This window comes from Entamoeba invadens (assembly GCF_000330505.1).
Source record: "Entamoeba invadens IP1 unplaced genomic scaffold scaff_1105074725643, whole genome shotgun sequence".
Classification (NCBI taxonomy): Eukaryota; Evosea; order Mastigamoebida; family Endamoebidae; genus Entamoeba; species Entamoeba invadens.
Genome location: NW_004191777.1, coordinates 80973 through 97724, shown reverse-complemented (window position 1 = coordinate 97724; position 16752 = coordinate 80973). Strand labels below are relative to the sequence as shown.

At 35.9% G+C, this 16752-nt stretch overlaps 7 protein-coding genes across 7 annotated transcripts; 3 read left to right on the top strand and 4 right to left on the bottom strand.

Moving 5' to 3' along the window:
* Window positions 1–1786: 1786 nt before the first annotated feature.
* On the bottom strand, window positions 1787–2239 carry EIN_079660 (caltractin, putative; the record flags this gene model as incomplete). Its single annotated transcript, XM_004184332.1, has 1 exon — window positions 1787–2239. One exon carries the CDS (start codon window positions 2237–2239, stop codon window positions 1787–1789), a length of 453 nt encoding a protein of 150 aa, XP_004184380.1.
* A 339-nt stretch (window positions 2240–2578) lies between these two features.
* EIN_079650 (protein transport protein SEC13, putative) lies at window positions 2579–3612 on the bottom strand (the record flags this gene model as incomplete). The annotated part of the gene is made up of 3 exons (XM_004184331.1): window positions 2579–3251; window positions 3303–3418; window positions 3610–3612. 3 exons carry the CDS (start codon window positions 3610–3612, stop codon window positions 2579–2581), a joined length of 792 nt encoding a protein of 263 aa, XP_004184379.1.
* Window positions 3613–3681: 69 nt separating this feature from the next.
* On the top strand, window positions 3682–5172 carry EIN_079640 (hypothetical protein; the record flags this gene model as incomplete). Its single annotated transcript, XM_004184330.1, has 3 exons — window positions 3682–4301; window positions 4402–4831; window positions 4873–5172. The coding sequence occupies 3 exons, from the start codon at window positions 3682–3684 to the stop codon at window positions 5170–5172; spliced, it is 1350 nt and encodes a 449-aa protein (XP_004184378.1).
* A 56-nt stretch (window positions 5173–5228) lies between these two features.
* On the bottom strand, window positions 5229–6881 carry EIN_079630 (hypothetical protein; the record flags this gene model as incomplete). The annotated part of the gene is made up of 5 exons (XM_004184329.1): window positions 5229–6132; window positions 6183–6271; window positions 6319–6513; window positions 6558–6772; window positions 6815–6881. 5 exons carry the CDS (start codon window positions 6879–6881, stop codon window positions 5229–5231), a joined length of 1470 nt encoding a protein of 489 aa, XP_004184377.1.
* Window positions 6882–7240: 359 nt separating this feature from the next.
* EIN_079620 (hypothetical protein) lies at window positions 7241–8350 on the top strand (the record flags this gene model as incomplete). Its single annotated transcript, XM_004184328.1, has 1 exon — window positions 7241–8350. The coding sequence occupies one exon, from the start codon at window positions 7241–7243 to the stop codon at window positions 8348–8350; it is 1110 nt and encodes a 369-aa protein (XP_004184376.1).
* A 414-nt stretch (window positions 8351–8764) lies between these two features.
* On the top strand, window positions 8765–11635 carry EIN_079610 (AP-2 complex subunit alpha-1, putative; the record flags this gene model as incomplete). The annotated part of the gene is made up of 1 exon (XM_004184327.1): window positions 8765–11635. The coding sequence occupies one exon, from the start codon at window positions 8765–8767 to the stop codon at window positions 11633–11635; it is 2871 nt and encodes a 956-aa protein (XP_004184375.1).
* A 97-nt stretch (window positions 11636–11732) lies between these two features.
* EIN_079600 (zinc finger protein DHHC domain containing protein, putative) lies at window positions 11733–14482 on the bottom strand (the record flags this gene model as incomplete). The annotated part of the gene is made up of 5 exons (XM_004184326.1): window positions 11733–12299; window positions 12343–12995; window positions 13146–13327; window positions 13500–13780; window positions 13847–14482. The coding sequence occupies 5 exons, from the start codon at window positions 14480–14482 to the stop codon at window positions 11733–11735; spliced, it is 2319 nt and encodes a 772-aa protein (XP_004184374.1).
* Between the last annotated feature and the right edge of the window lie 2270 nt (window positions 14483–16752).

The following is a 16752-nucleotide window of genomic DNA, read 5'->3' as shown; positions in this document are numbered from 1 at the left end:
TGACTGTGTATCTGAGCAAAGGGCGTCGTTATGAATTGATTTCTGGTTGTCTCGAAAATAATAATAAATTCTCGCGAATATTACCAAAACAAATAATTATTTTCTTACAAATAAATGAACATAAACCAAATAGTAAATCGGCTAATTGTATAGTAACTTTGTTATTAATTTCTGGTATGATTTTTTGTTGATTATAAATAGATTACTTAAATAGTTAAATTTACTATTAAAATAATGTATTTAATCATTGATAAACTATATTGTAAAACTATAATTTTGTACCCCACAGGGCTCTCAAAATTTCAAACCCCCGTCCCCACGTCACAAGATTCAAGAACTCGATTACATTGTGATTTCAATAAATAGCACAAATCCAAATTATTTTTAGTTATAATTCAATTCTTTGTTAATCAAAAAACACACAAAAACTAAAATAACGGCAAAAAGCAAAATTTTAGCACATATTTTATAAAAATATAAAATTTTTATAACAAAGAATTTTTCTTTCACAAATTTACCAAAGTTTATATAATTATTATTTATTATTTTATTTTATATTTGTAATAAAACATATGTTCAATAGTAAATATTGAATAAAAACTTTTTATGTTGATTGTTAAACACAATCGAAAACATGGATAGTGGTGCAACAATTAGTTCAAATACATTTATCATATGAAATAAATAAACACCTTTTGTTTGATTATCAAGTTTGTTTTAAAACGCGACATAATGTTAACTAATATATTTACACTAAAAGTCCGTTTAATTAAGTCTGAAAAACAATTGATAATTATTATTTTATGTTTTAATCATAATTACACATAAACCCGTGAAGCATATTTTAAAGGTGTTAAAGTTACTATAAAATTATTTCCAGCAACAACAAGGTATCAAATTATACTGTAATATTTACAATGTGGTTGTTATGTTATAACCTAGAACAACAGATTATCCATTTTTCATTTATTGAATAGAAAAACCAAAAAAAACTTTTGCCATTTTTATTTTTAATTTTTTTTAAATACCAACTAAAAAAAATAAAGCCCAAAAAAATCGAAAAGACAAATTAAAACAATTTTGTTTTATTCAAACATTAAATCAGAATTGCCATCAAAAAGTTTATTTTAAATTTTCTGAAACCATTATTCAATAAAAATCAACCCTTGTCTTTTTAACTTTGTTTTTAAGAGCCCTGTACCCCATTTAATTTTCAAATGTTTCAAACCAAATTATTGTTTGACAAAAAAAAATAAAATCACAATAAAAACACCAAAGAGTCGGGAAAAGTTGAACAAAAAAAAAGAAATAACACAAGAAGAAAAATAAAACAACATAAAAAAGAGTTCATTTCATTGATAAAATATTTGAATTGAAAAAATGAAAATTGTTTCATGATTGATAAAACTAAGAGGCAAATTGCCGAATTTTTTAAAAATGAATTATTATTATATGCCATGTCCTTGTCGGCCGGTTAAGCAATATATAAAAAATTTTACACAACTTTTTTTATAAATACTAATTCGAAATTAATTTACAATAAAATAACATTGATCAAAATTCTTGTAATCCAAAAATCGGGAAATTTTGAGTCAATAAATAACTTTTCACATATTTTAGAAGTTTATTATACTTAAACTAATACACTAATCAACAAAGGAACAAATAACAAAAATGTCAATATATCCCATAAAAACAAGTCAATTAAAAAAATTGGGTGTAATATTAAGAGTTAAAAAATGACTTGTTTTTCATTCAAAATATTTAAAAAATTTTAAAAAATGTGTTACTTTTCCAAAACAGCCAAAAATTCCTCTTTTTGAATAACACCGTCACCATTCGCGTCAATTTCTTTATACAACGTTTCAAACTCATCATCTGTATATTTTTGCCCAATGAGTTCCAAAAACTTTCGAATTTCTTTCTTTGAAACATTGCCATCGCCATTGTCATCAACTAAATTGAAAACAGTCTGATTGATCATGTCTTGTTTGCTTTTAGAAAACTTTGGGATCGCTGCACAGACTTTTTCAAACTCGGACAAATTGAGGAGTCCGTCCTTTGAATTGAAAAAGCCTTGACCATCAACAGCACCAAAAATAAACTCAAAACTCTCGTTGTACTCTTCACCAAGACCAGTCCATTTACGCATACCTGTCACAAACTCGTCTTTGTCAATCTTCCCAGAATGGTCCGTATCAAGAATCTCAAATAACATTTTCGCGTTTAAGTCGCTCATATTCTTTTGTAGTTCGTCGTTGGAGTTCTTTTAAGTTGAAAAAGTTTTCATGTGTAAATAATATCAAAATTTTTTGGTATTGCAAATTAGAAAATAATGTTTATTTTTATTATATTCATAATTTACATTATAGTTTGACTTTTTTTAATATATTTATTATTAATATTATAATTATAAAAAAAACTAAAACTAATTATAAATATATATACCTTTAAATTTTATAATCAATTTTAAATTAAGATGGTTTTATTATTTAAAAAATTAATGTAATTATTATTAATTATTAAACTTCAAGTAACAAATATCAAAATAAATGGATCACTTCTCATCATAAATTGCTCACTTAGTATCGACCCACTGTCCAGCTTGTCTTTTAAAAAGTTTGACGATACCAGTTTCAAGAGAGACTGCTAGCTGTTCTGCGTCGACGCTGAATGCGACCTTCCAACAAATTGCATCAAATGAAAGTTTCTTGGTTGTTTTGACACTGTTTGCAATTTGAGTAATGACAACAGACTTGTCGTTTGAACATGAGGCAATGTAAGTGACTCCACTCACCACTTTACTGTCTACCCCACGTATCCAATCGGCGTGCTCTTTCATCTCATCAACACACTTCCACACACCGCTGACATTCCGATGGATACGAACAACACTGTCACACCCACCAGACAAGATCACAACACCACCCTTCTCTTCATACAAAGAGACTGATGTCACGCCAGCAGGATGTGCGTCAAATGTGACTTCTTTCCATGCTTTTGTTGCCTCAATATACTCAACAACACTGATCTCCCCATCACTCGACCCACACACAAACTTGAGGACTTCAGAACCCGGGAAGAACGAGACGCAGTTGACAGACTTCTTGTGGTGGTGATATGTGTACACACAATCATATTTGTGCGATGCGTTCTCGCGCCACACTTTCACCTCCCCATCATACCCACATGTCGCCAACACTCCAAAACGTGGGTGACTCCAACACACACCCCACACAGCTCCTTTGTGTCTGTTCATCAGTCTTTATTCAAACTCAATGTCATTTCTTAATCAAACAAACCCAACAAATGACGTGACCTCGACAGGACTCTCTCCGCTTGCATCCGCAATGCTAACTGTTCCGTCAGACTTTGCAATTGCGATGAGTGTCCCATAGTAGTTGAACGCGACGTCTTGCTGTCTGTTAGTGCTTTTATCCCACAATGCCAATGGAAGAATAGTACTGTTCTTTGTGCTTATTTACTATACCAACAAATGGAAGTGTCAAACGGTTGTAGCTTTTTCAACAAGCGAAGCGGACTGCTGTATGTCAGTGGTGTCGAGTAATCGCACTTATTCACTCATTCACAGGGGATTCATAGACAAACCATTTCTTTGTTTTTTTTCAGTTTCTTTTTCCTCCCTTTTTTTATTTGAGATCTCTATTTTTACAAAGAGCAATGAGTGTTGGGTTTCCTGTCATTTTTCAAGTCTTCAACGGTACGCAATCGGAACTCAAAGCAGTGATCAATCAATTAAATCCCGACGTTGGTATTATTCAAATCGAACAGAAAGATTCCCATTCATATCGAGTCGTTGTGAAAAACACAGACCAAGGTCGTATGATGATGAATTTCAACAACTTTGTGTTTAATGGGGTTCAGACAATAGTGACATGGGAGAGAAAGCCTTCTGAAGAGGCGCAATTACTTCAGTGTTTTGAGATTATTAAATATTCCTTCTTAAATGTTCAAAAGAGGCAATTGGATTTGTCTTATATGTCTCAAAAGCTCAAGCAACTAGGGTATACCATTCCAAAGTCAATCGAAAACATCATCAAAAGTGCATTAAAATACTTCCACGAACAAGTCCCAGACTTATTGGAGCTCTCTCTCGCAAACAATGCAATCGAAAACTCGGAGGTCTTGAAACAAATCGCATACGCCTTTTCTCAACTCTCCGCACTCGATATCTCAAACAACAAATTATCAAACTTCTACGATATGAAGGAGTTCAAAAAACTCCCTCTCCGTAAATTGTACGTCGCGGGAAATCCTGTCTGTAACCCTTCCATTATTTCGTTTGTGTTTTCTTTTCTTAAGTCTTCGCCAAAGTATAAAATAGTATAATATACTATAAATAAACTATTTATTTTTGTGATGGGTCAAACTCACGGACAGACAACTCACCGTCAATTTCCCGTATTTGCAACTCCTCAACGGACAAAACGTGCGAAATAAGTTCTATGGCCCGACGATGGAGTATTGCCCTTTGCCGCATCAGTACAACTCGATATTTCCGCCGAATCGAGACAATTTCAAAACAATTTATAACTTCTTCAAATCGTATTTTGCAACACAAGACAACAACCCACAGCAGTTGGTGCAGGTGTATACGAACTACTCGGTGTTTGATGTGACGCTTGAGAAGGGTGTAGTGTTTAAAGGACTTTCATCAAGGAATTTAAAATCGTTGATCCAGGCGCCGGACATCCAGAAACGGATATTTAAAGGGCCACAAGAGATAGTCCGTGCTATATTTGCAATGAAGGGGTCGAAACACATTCCAACGAATTTGTGTTTTGATATTGCATGTGTGGGCTCACTTATCGTTTGTTCTTTATTGACTATAAAAGGATTTATAAAGAGTAGAATGTGACTGTGATTGGTAATGTATCGTTTAATGGCGACGTCTTCCAGTTCTGTAGGACGTTTGTTATGGTAACCTCTCCCCAAATCATGATCTTAAATGACCATCTCCAATTATACCCTAATAAGGAGACTTTCAGTGTTATAAAGACGTACTCGGCCTTCTTAAAATACGTCACACACAAATTTCCGGGGCTGGGGAGTGAAGAAGAAGTCCTTATAATGCTCTCAGATAACAATTGGGACGTCAAGCTTACGGAGGAACAAATTAAGAAAAGGCTCAACATTAGCCAAACGTTTTAAGTATTAGAAGGTATTAGAAGTTGTTTACTAAATCAATGTTACTGAATGGAATTAAATCATATAGAGAGTTTGTAATTCTTTAGAATGTCTGTCAAGTCGTCTGTTGTTGCGACTTCATCATCATTCGGTACTGTCGGTTCGATCTTAGGCGTTTTAAGTACTAAATCCCCTTCATTAAGTGCAGATAACAGGGTTTTAACATCATTCTCTGTATTCACAAGTACCCGAAGCTTTCCTTTAATCTTACTCTTCGTTCGATCAATCTCAAAGCATTTCCCACTTCGTATTTTCGAATTAAGAGAATCATCTAATGGCCCAGCCTTCTCATAAACATCCACGCCCAACACTCGATTCACCGTCTCAATAAATTTCTCATCACCTTTGTCGACTTTTTTCCTCAAAAATTCTAAAACTTCCGCTTCGTTCAGTTCATCGTCTTGTTCATCAGCTTTCACTTGTTGGACCTTTTGAGACTCTTTCTGACTCTCATCTTTGTCTTCTTCGTGAGCTTCCAACTTGCCAAAGATCGCGCCTTCCTCACTTTCATCGTCGTCGCTATCACTTTTATCAGTCGTTTGATAGATCGTCGAATTTTGTTGTAACGCGACTATAGCGCCCGTTTTTTCGTCGTTTGTGAGTGACATCCCATCTATCCGGATCGACAGCCCAAAGTCGAACGCGGGTAATGAGACGGTCACACGAAGTCTATAGTCCGGATGAGTCACAATAGGGTTTCCTTTAAACGTGACTTCTGACAATGAGAACATTTTCGAGAAGGTTGGTTTGAGGTGTGTATAGTCCGATATTTTGTTGTTTTGCACGTCGAGTGTTTTTAAGTTAAAGAACGACTTCAAGTTGCCGATGTTTTGCACCAAATTGTTCTCCAACACAAGAGACGAAATGTTTCCGCCATTTCTCGAGCGGATTTTATTAATTTTGTTATTTGCGATGATCAGTTCACTGCATGTTAGACAATAAAAGTATTATTTGGTCTTAAATAATAAACAAACTCTAAAGGTCTGTCCACTATATTCTCCAAAATAGTGATCAAATTGTTACTCATATCCAACACTTCGAGTTTAGGAAAATGTGTTTGGTTCTAGTACTGAATATTTTGAATACAATTAAAAGTGTTAATCAACAAACAAATACATTTGGTGGGATTTTAGTAATACCACAATTCTTAAGTGTCAATCGTTTAAGATGAATCCACTTGGGTTCACAACTTAATACCAATGTTTGTTTCAACGAGTTCACAATACACCCACTCAAACTTAAAGATATAAGGCGCTCCTTCAACTCTCCAAATTGTAAGTCAATTAAACAGTGAAGGTTATCAATCTGTTTGTTATCATCAATATGACTATTCAACATTAAAAACAAACTATAAGATGGTGTGTGGCGATGTATTTACAAAACTGGAAGCTGAGTGTAAATTCCCCTTTCTTGGCTGTGTTTGTGGCGTTTTTAACATGAATGCCAGCTACTTTAGAAAATAGAGTTTGTTTAAAAGACTCGGGGTCACCAAAGACTTCGTTTGCCATCCCATTTAACAGTCCCACAACGGGCGCTGCAATCGTTGCTATTTTTTCTTCGTTAACTTGAAGTCATTTCTTACTCAAATTGAAACACAAAAACAAACCAGATGTGACGTATTTGTCTACTGTCGCTAAAAGTTCTTTCTTTAATAACACAAGTGGTGATGACATTAACGAACTAGAAATATAGTTTTGATTTTTACAAGTTCAAATGACATTTTCTATACTATAGTTTTTTTATTCAAACAAATTATAACACTTAATTTTTCTTTGTTTGAGTCAGGTATAGTATTTTTTCTATATAGTTTAATATAAACAAAAATAGTTTAAATTATAATTAAACAAATTAAAATAATAGTTATTTCAATAGTAATTGGAAAAACAGTTAGAGATAAATAGAAAACGCAAATGTTCAGAATGCCGAAATGGATATAGTAAAACAAAACAAATATCTTTTGTACTGACAAAACCGATAAGAAAACAGTCTAAAAAACGAAGAAAACTTGTTCTGAAAAAACAGTTGTTGGACAATGTTAAATGAGTCGATGGTCAACGAATTCACGCAATCGTTGTTTAATGTCCCTGACTCGAAAACAAGGTATTCCTTGAAGTGTTTGTTCAATATTATTAAAGACGCGTTGGGTGTGAAAAATGTTGTTCAATACTTCGGGGTCTCAAACCCGCTGGCAGTCATCGATTTTATGGACCGTCACGTACTCAACGAGAAAGTCGAGTCCGACTTAATAGATGCTTTTGAGATCACCCCCGAGTTACTTGAAAATGCAAAGAAAGTAGGGAGTGTTGTTAAAGGTGACGATCAAACGAATGTAGCGCAGGTTGTTTCGATGTCTGACGAACGATTTGAGTACCTTGTCAGGCACCACCGAGGCGATCCCATCTTTGAATTTGTCTTAATGGCATTCAATGATGGCAAATTAAGTGCCAAAAAGAGTACTTTAGTACGACGCGCCTTACATTTGCCAGCGTCCCAGAATGACATAGTCCTTGGTTGTGGATATAATTTGAGTCGACACCAAACGTTTGATTTAGTCAATCGGATGTTAAAGACATCAGAGAAAAGACTTTCTTCGAAGATCATTGTAATTCGAAAAGAGAAGGAAAAAGTCAATTACTTCATCACACCACAACAAATCGATCAACTTGAAGCGTGGACGGGTAAGAAAGTCGGTTGTGTGATATTTGATACTAACAGTGACGATTGGAATAAGTCGGGGAGTGTCTTTGGGCAGAAGATATTAAGTCGAAAGAACTTGGCCTTTATAATCAGAGACACGAAGAACAATGTGTTTGGTGAGTATGTCAATACAGCAATAGAACAGGCGTGTTTGATTGACGACGATAAAGCCTTTGTGTTCTCATTGGAGTCAAATGGGCGACTTGTTGGGATGAAGAGGTTTAATATCAAGAAAGAGAGGAAACGCGATGCGTTCCGATTGGGTTCCGAGCAATGGGAGTGGTTGTTTTGGGTAGGCTTCCGCGACATCTTTGTATGGAAGAAGGGGAGTGAGTATGAGAACTTTTGTGAGCAACAGTCTTTTGATTACGAAGGGTATCAGAACGCGTTGTGTGGCGAAACCAACTTTTTAGTTGCTCGTATCATAGTAGTTCAGATGACTTGAATTAGTATGTTCTTGAGTATTTCCATCGCTCATTAATTTTGTTGTGTGTTTTGTTATTTAATAACATTTCTATACCAAAAGATAACTTGGGATTGTTCATCAATCTGTTGAGCCAAAAGATGAGTGGATTAGGTCTTTTTTCTTAATGTTGGGTATATGTAGCTTTCTCAAAAAAAAATGAAAAACCACCAATTTGTAATGTCCAAGTCTCCTTGATGATGTGGTAGCAAAGTAAAAAATGTGCAGATTTCCTCGGGAAAATACAACGCATTTTTTCTTTAATTCTTCGTAAAAAAGCAAAAACAAAAGAAAGACTTCTTGAATCACCACTTGGGCAAAATCGGCTCAACAGTACCAAAAAGACACTGAGAGTTGGAACTTGAAAAAGACCATCTGAAATATTCAAAGAAAGAGATGGAAAATTCAAGGACGACGCTGCGTGGGCTTCACAACTTTATTCAAGGCATCCACCGCTCACAAAATCAAGAAGAGGAGAAGAAGACAGTTGAGAAGGAAATGGCTCACATTCGTATGGAATTTAAAACGGGGAAGAAGTTGAAAGGCCACGGACGACGTAAATACATATTGAAATTGTTGTACATCTACGTGTTGGGGTATGAGGTCGACTTTGGAATTCCAATCATCACAGAGCTTTTGACATCTCCGAAATACTCGGACAAACAAGTTGGGTACTTAGCGTTGTCTGTGTTACTCTATGAAGAGCACGAAGCCACTCGTTTAGTTATCAACACATTACGAACGGAACTGATCTCGGCCGATCCATTAAATCAGTGTTGTTCGCTCAATGTCATTTCGTGCATTGGGAACAAAGAAATGGTTGAGAGTCTTGGCACTGATATTCTGAATATCTTGTTCTCTAACACAATACAAACTGTTGTTCGAAAGAAAGCCGCACTCACATTAAAACATTTGTATTTGAAGAACCCCGCGGTCATTCAATTGGACCCACAGTTCAAAGACAAAGTGATGAAGCTCCTCAATGGTACCGATTTATGTTTGGTGTCCTGTGTTGTTCAGTTAATGACAGTTGTTGCTATGAAAGACCCGGAGCCTTGGGCAGATGCTTCATCAAAATTGCTCAACATTCTTTCTAAGTTGATGAACAAAGACTATTCCACTGAGTACAATTACCACGGTGTCCCATCCCCTTGGCTTCAAGTGAGAATTTTGAGGATTTTGCGATATATCCCACCAAAGAAAGGTGCAGAAGAAAATTATTTGTCCGACTGTGTTAAGTCCTTGATAGACACATGCGACATGAAACTGGGAGAAAACACAAAGAACGCAATGTTCGCCATATTGTTTGAAATCATCGAATTGGCGCCGTTCATCGACTTCCCAGAAAACACAAAGATCAGAATTTGCAACTTGCTGGGAATGTATTTGAACGCGACGGAGACGAACTTGAGATACTTGTCGCTCGATGCCATGTGCTCGATGAGTGCCATTGGATGCTCGAAAGAGCTTCAGAAATATTTAGTGAAGATGATCAACTCTTTGAAGGAAATTGATATCTCTGTGAAGAGAAGAGCACTCCAAGCGTTGTACGATGTCTTTGATGCGGACTGCTGCAACAAGGTGTTGACCGAACTCTTCAAGTTCCTTCCTGTTTGTGACTTGTCGATCAGGGAAGAGGTCATTGTGAAGATCTGTCTTCTTGCGGAGAAGTATGCGAAGAATTTGCAGTGGTACGTTGACATTATGCTTCAACTCATTTCGGTCTATGGAGACTACATAGCCGATCAAATTGTTAATAGAATGCTTAGAATAGTGATTAACAATGAAAGTGTCCAAGCATTCGCAGCGAAAGCTACGTACAAATACTTGCAAGAAGTCACTTGGAGGGACACATTTATTAGATTGTCGAGTTACATATTGGGAGAGTACGCCTCCCTTGTCGTGAAAGACAACATGAAAATCGCGCAGAACATATTCGACATATTAAGCGAGAAGTATCCCCTTGTCACAAAACAAACACAACTGGTCATGATCTCCTCGTTCGCCAAATTGCACGCTACATTCCCCTGTTTGAGAGAACAAATTGCTAAGATCTTTATTAAGTATCAATCCTCGTCTAATGCTGAAATTTCAGATAGATGTCAAGATTACTTGTTCATGACTTCTATGCAAGAATTGGAACCAATTGTCTTCGAACCAATTCCACCATGGGATAGCGCACCAACTGAAGGAGCAATTGTCGATGGAGAAGTCACTGTTACAGAGAACAGCGCTGAAGTTGTCAAACAGAATAACAAAGAAACAGACAAAGACGATTTGCTCATGTTGCTCGGTGTCTCCGATGGTGCTAAACAGCCAGAAGCTGCTAAGAGTGATTTGTTCAACATCTTAACTGCTCCGGTCCCTGTCGCAGCACCAGTACAACCTACCCAACCAGTACAACAGCCAGTCCAACAACAACAAGCAACAAGTGGCGCATTCGACTTTGGATCTTCAGACTTTGAAACACCAAAAGCACCAGAACCGCCCAAGTCCGAGACATTAAAACCAAGTGAGAACACAGAAAGGTACGAAGGGTGTATCACAAAGAATGTTGAACCACAAATGGAACAAATGGTCAAGACAAACCACGCCAAATTGATATTAACATTTGAAGGTGTTTTATACCAAGACGAAGTCATTCAAATTGGTATGAAGTCACAATTGGAATCGCCATCGGCCCGTCTTGCCTTGTTCTTCGGCAACAGAACCTCTGAGAACGTCGATTTGCATTATTCCGTTGAGTGTCCAAAGGGTCTTACATTGACCAGTGGCGAATTTAACGCCGTCGTTCAAGCCAAGAGCCAAACTCAGTCCGTCCTCCAATTCACTTTTGGTGGGTTTTACTATCAATCCCCCGTTATTAACATCACCCACAAAACATCTTCGTCGACAAAACAAATCGCGTTCTCTCTTCCTTTAACTCCAAACGCTTTTTTGGCACAAGAACCACTCGACTCGGGTGTCTTCATGCAATACTGGAACACCATTGGTGCTCCAACAGAGAAGAAAACTATTGTGAATTTGAAGAAAAACAACTCGATGGAACTTCCAGTGATCCTTGGCGGTCTTCGATTTGTCTGCCTCGACGTCAAGCCCGAACAGATCGTCGCGTGCTCCTGTTTCAAGGCGTTCCAAGACATTTATGTCTTGCTCAGAATTGAAATAAATGCGGCCTCTGGCAAGGCTTGCGTCTACGTTAGAGCACACGACCCAGTTCTTGCGACTGTAATACACAACATCCTCTGCTACGAAATCGCCGAGTAAGTTTATTTCCTTCTTCATTTCTGTTCTTATACTCAAGTTAATAAGTTAACTATAACGTATAGTTAAAAACAACACTTAAAAACCAATGAACTTAAATTTACTCGACCAACTTGATAAACTCCTTCATCGTTTTCACAAACTTTCTGATGTCGCCGATGGTTGTCGGATACCCAATTGAAACTCTTACAGCACCGTATTGTTTACCTTCAAGCATTGTATCAATTGAAGTGTTCGGGTCTGTCACAGCAATTGCAGCAAGACTCGTTACATTCAAGCTGCTCAAACAACTTCCCGGATTGCACGTGCATCCAATTCTCACATGGATATTCTTAGCTGCCAAAAATTGATTGATTTTCAATAAAGGAACGTGCTTCGGGAAAACGTTGTCATAGGTGTGTCTACTATTCAACACGTTAAATGTCACAACAGGGCCCTGATTCTCGTAATTCGCCTTCTTGTGATTTCCGTAGATTTCAATTGCCTTTGTCCCATTCGAATACGCCAATTTGAGTAACTCGGTGTACAATACTCGTGTCAGTGCATACGTGTGTTTCTGAATAATTTTGATGTCTGGGAAGTGTTTGAATCCGTGTTTAACGCCGAGTATTCCATGGAAATTCAGCGTTCCAGCTTCATACTTTGGTGGAAGATGGTCGGGGAATACCTATCCAATCAATACTATACTTAAACTATTCATATTAACAAACTTTCCAGTCTCGATCAGCAGCAGCCATCACTACAGTCCCACCCCCAAAATACGAGATCTTCATTGCTTTCGCAACCTCCTTCTTAATAATAAGCGCACCTACGCCGGTTGGGAATCCGAACATCTTGTAGAAACTGATTGACACAAAGTCCGGGTGGTATTTTGTCAGATCGAGTTGCGCGCTTGGGACAAGAGCCGCTGCGTCGAGGAGGACATAGAATTTGTTTTTCTCGTTCGACAACGACTGAATTTTGCAAATCCAGTCAAGCGGGAATTTGGCTCCATTGAAGTTGTCTTCTCCGGGGAACGCAATCAAATGGTGCGTCACGTTTGTCGTGTTCAAGTTATTCAATTTGTTCAAGACACTTCTCCACTGTTGTTCGGGGTCGTCCTCCGTGAAATACCCCCACGTAGCATTCGCTTTACTCGCATACTCTCGAATCCCAAGAACACTATTATGGTTCTGTAACAGATATAAAAAGACAGATGCCTCAGTGAATGGGAAGTTCTCTCCAACGGTCTTTAAAGCTTCGGTCGCCCCACTCGTGAAGACGACGTCGTATTCCTTTTCATTCGCGTTGAAGTACTTTAGTATTCTCTTCCTCATCTTTTTCACCATCCCATCGGTTAACTTCGACGACGGGGAGATGCTATCTGTGTGTTATATCGCCTCTTGCTATGTTAATAGTAAATTAAACAATCTTTATAGTTAATATAAAATTAACTATAAAGTAATAGTAAAATAAACAATATGAATAATACATCGTCTTGATTTTTGGGAAAGAAAAAACAACGAGGACAAACGCGCGTTTCCGTAGATGTGTGATGCGAGGTCGTAATAAAAATCCTTTAACTGAGAGATTTGATGGAGACCCGCTGCTGTATAGTCCAAATAAACATTTCCATCAAGATAAGGGAATTCCTTTCGAAGTGCTTTTACGCCGTCCCAGTACCCGAGTTCTTCCAGTGATGTCGCAGCACAAATGCTGAGTAACAGACAAAACATTAATAAAAATATGAGCTTTTCCAGTTCTTTCGAGTTTTATTATTTTTACTAGAAATTATTGCTGCAATACCAAACAAAACAAAAAGTTGATTTTTGTAAAATACAAAAAATATCAGTGTTGAAGTGTAAGTGTTCGATGAGTCGGTATAAACCAGTCGATCGGTGTGGGACCTAAGACCTCCTTAAAATTGTTCCATGCACCTTTTGTGTATTTTGGTAACCTCTCTTTTACTACATCTCGTGAAACAGAGTTCATGAAAGCTAGTTTGGAGATCTCTATGGACTCCATCGATGTTTCATTGCGACCTATGACAAAGACATAGTTCAAAAAGAGAAGAAATATCCCGGTGAATAAAGCAAGAGATACAGCGGTACCCACTGCACATGGTACTATGACAGTTACAACAGACCATTTGAATCCACTCTGTGTGTTCTAAATAATTAATACGTCTCTCTACACAACTTGTTGAAGTTAAAGAGAATTGTAAAAAATACAAACCATATTCGTAATGGCATGGAAGAGGGATGACCCGTTGATAATTATTGCAAAGAAGAGTGTGATCGACGCGTAGAACATGAACTGAAGGAAAAATTTCATGTTATTCTTCCCTACACAACTATTAACCCAAGGACAATGATGATCTCGCTTCTCAACACAACACCCACACTTTTTACAATGATACGAACGGGGTGGTCTGAAGCTATTACACACAGGACACCACCTCACAGGATAACATATGTCATATATTTTACAATCCTTTTTAATACCTATATTCACGCGATTGATTGCATCTTGTAACTCTTGTTCAGGGTAATTGGGTACATAGTTTTTGACAACACCCGGAGATGTGTGGATCGCTTTATAATGACAATATGTCAGTAAAAGGAAAAGAGCAAATGAAATCAGTCCAAAAATGGTCATGAAAACACTTCGGCCAAAATACGTCTGAACAGTCCCGATAGCAGTTAACACAAATACACTATACATAAGCACTTTCGAAACTACTATGTAGAGATGGTCGGATAATTCAACATCCTCTATCTCATATCCCTCCTCACACACGGGACGATTGATCGGACAATATATTTCAAATTCCTTCCCGCCTTCTTTTGTTTTACTCTCTTCCTCGCACATATATTTTAATTTTTAAAGTTCTTCGAAGCTCCTCTTTTTTCTTCAATACTATCTAACTTTTTTCTTCTATTTTCTTTACCAAATCTTCATAATTGGCATGTAAGCGCTTTTTACTATAAAACAATTGTATTTTATTAAAATTGCTTTGGTTAAACTATCCCACCCGTAATTACCAAAGTAAATTTATATCAAGTTGATATTATTATTTCGAATAAAATAAGACTGAAATAATAATTTTGTGTTCTGATAAAAAATATTTGTGACAATCAAACTACCCAAAAGAAAATGGGTGATGTAAACAAGAATAAAAAATAATTTTTCTTTTATAATAAAAACTTATTATTTGTTATTGATATATCAATTTATTTTATTGTTTTATATTTAACTAATCTTTATTTACAACTATACTATAAAAAATTGGATCGTAATTAAAATATTATAAATTAACAATTTAGTTTTTATAGTGAATAAACAGACAGAAGGTTTTAATGTTTTCATTGTTTCCCGTGATTTAAGAACATTTTTATATAAAAACGACCGAAAATATGAAGTTTTTTGACTGGCTATATTTTTATAACAATAACTTTTAATGTTAATTTTAATTTTTATAATTATTAATTTTTATATAATATGTAAGTTTTACTAATTAATAAATAAACTATACTATTTAATATATATTATTAGTATATAAGAAAAAAATTATTAGTATTAATTAACAAAAAAACTATTTCATAAAAACTACACTTTTGTGTAGTTTTTAAAAACAAAATACAAATGAATAATTCAACTGAAATTAAATAAATTAAATTCACATTTATTTAAGATTAAATGAATTCTCTTTACTCAGTTGTTTGGTTTCTGATGTTTGTACATTCCTATTCTTCTACTCGTTGTCAAGTAACATGTATAACAACAATTCTTTCGACAACAGACATTTCTTCAGTCAAAGACACATGTCAAGATTATATCGTCAATGCCGTGTGTAAATCAACACAAGTGTCTTTATTTTATTCGAATAATGTTATCAAATCTGTAACTTTTATGAGCACTACTCCAGTTATGTTAGAAGAATCAACATTTCGTTCATCCAGTGTTGAGAGTGTCATATCATTGGGTGGTTGGCGATATATGTATCCTTATTGTTTTGCTTATTCGAAAATTCGCACCATAAACCTGACAAACATGGTTGCTACTACAAGTAACTTATTTCTATATACAACATACTTAGTGAGTGTTATTGGAATGGAATCAATAATTTCAATCAGTGATCATTGCTTTGATTATTCCTCGGTTTCTCAAATCAAATTTGGATATCAACCACTCGATGTTTGTCCATATGGTATTGCCAACAATAATAATATCAAAAAGCTATTTTTTCCAGGTGGTTTGCATGCTGTGGATGTAAATGCATTTTCAAATCTTAAAGGACTAACAAGCATCGATTTAAAGTCTTTAGATGCTGTAACATACCAGATGTTATCTGGGTGCACTTCATTAACAAATATAACATCAATGAATGTTAGATATATAGATTTGTCCGGGTTTTATGATACACGTTTAACGTTTATCACTGTTAATAATCGATTAGAAACGATAAAAGACACAATGGATGTGAACACAAATTATGTTCAATCTATTCTCATGAATACAAAACCAAGTGGGTGTTTAGGAAAGGATTATATATATTATATTTATTATTTGAATGGGGAATATGAAGATTGTGGAGGGGTTCAACAAATACAAAGACCTGACTGTGGACCATATTCACATAATACTAGTGATTATTGTTCTTCATGTGGACCAAACGAAATGGCAGATTTAACACCCACTCTCAATTGTATTCCACAATGCATATATCAAGTGCCTGATTGTAAAGTGTGTACTGATTGGACAACTTGTCAGGAGTGTGAACCCGGCTTTTTATTAAAGGGTGGACAATGCCAGACGTGTCAGTACTATGGAGAGTGCTACCAATGTGATATTAATAAATGCACGGCTTGTAGTGCTAATTACAAATACGATTCTGAAAAAATGAAGTGTGGATTTTGTGAGTTAGAGTTGGGGTATTATGTTAGTGGAAACGATTGTAATAAGTGCAACGAAAACTGTACGTTGTGTACTAGTGCTACAGTTTGTACTGAATGTAAAGATGGGTTTTACTTGAAAGATGACACATGTTTGCCATGTACCATAACTGGTTGTTTCAAATGCACAGAATTTGAATGTCTGGAGTGCCAAACGGGGTTTTATCTAAACAATAATAACACGTG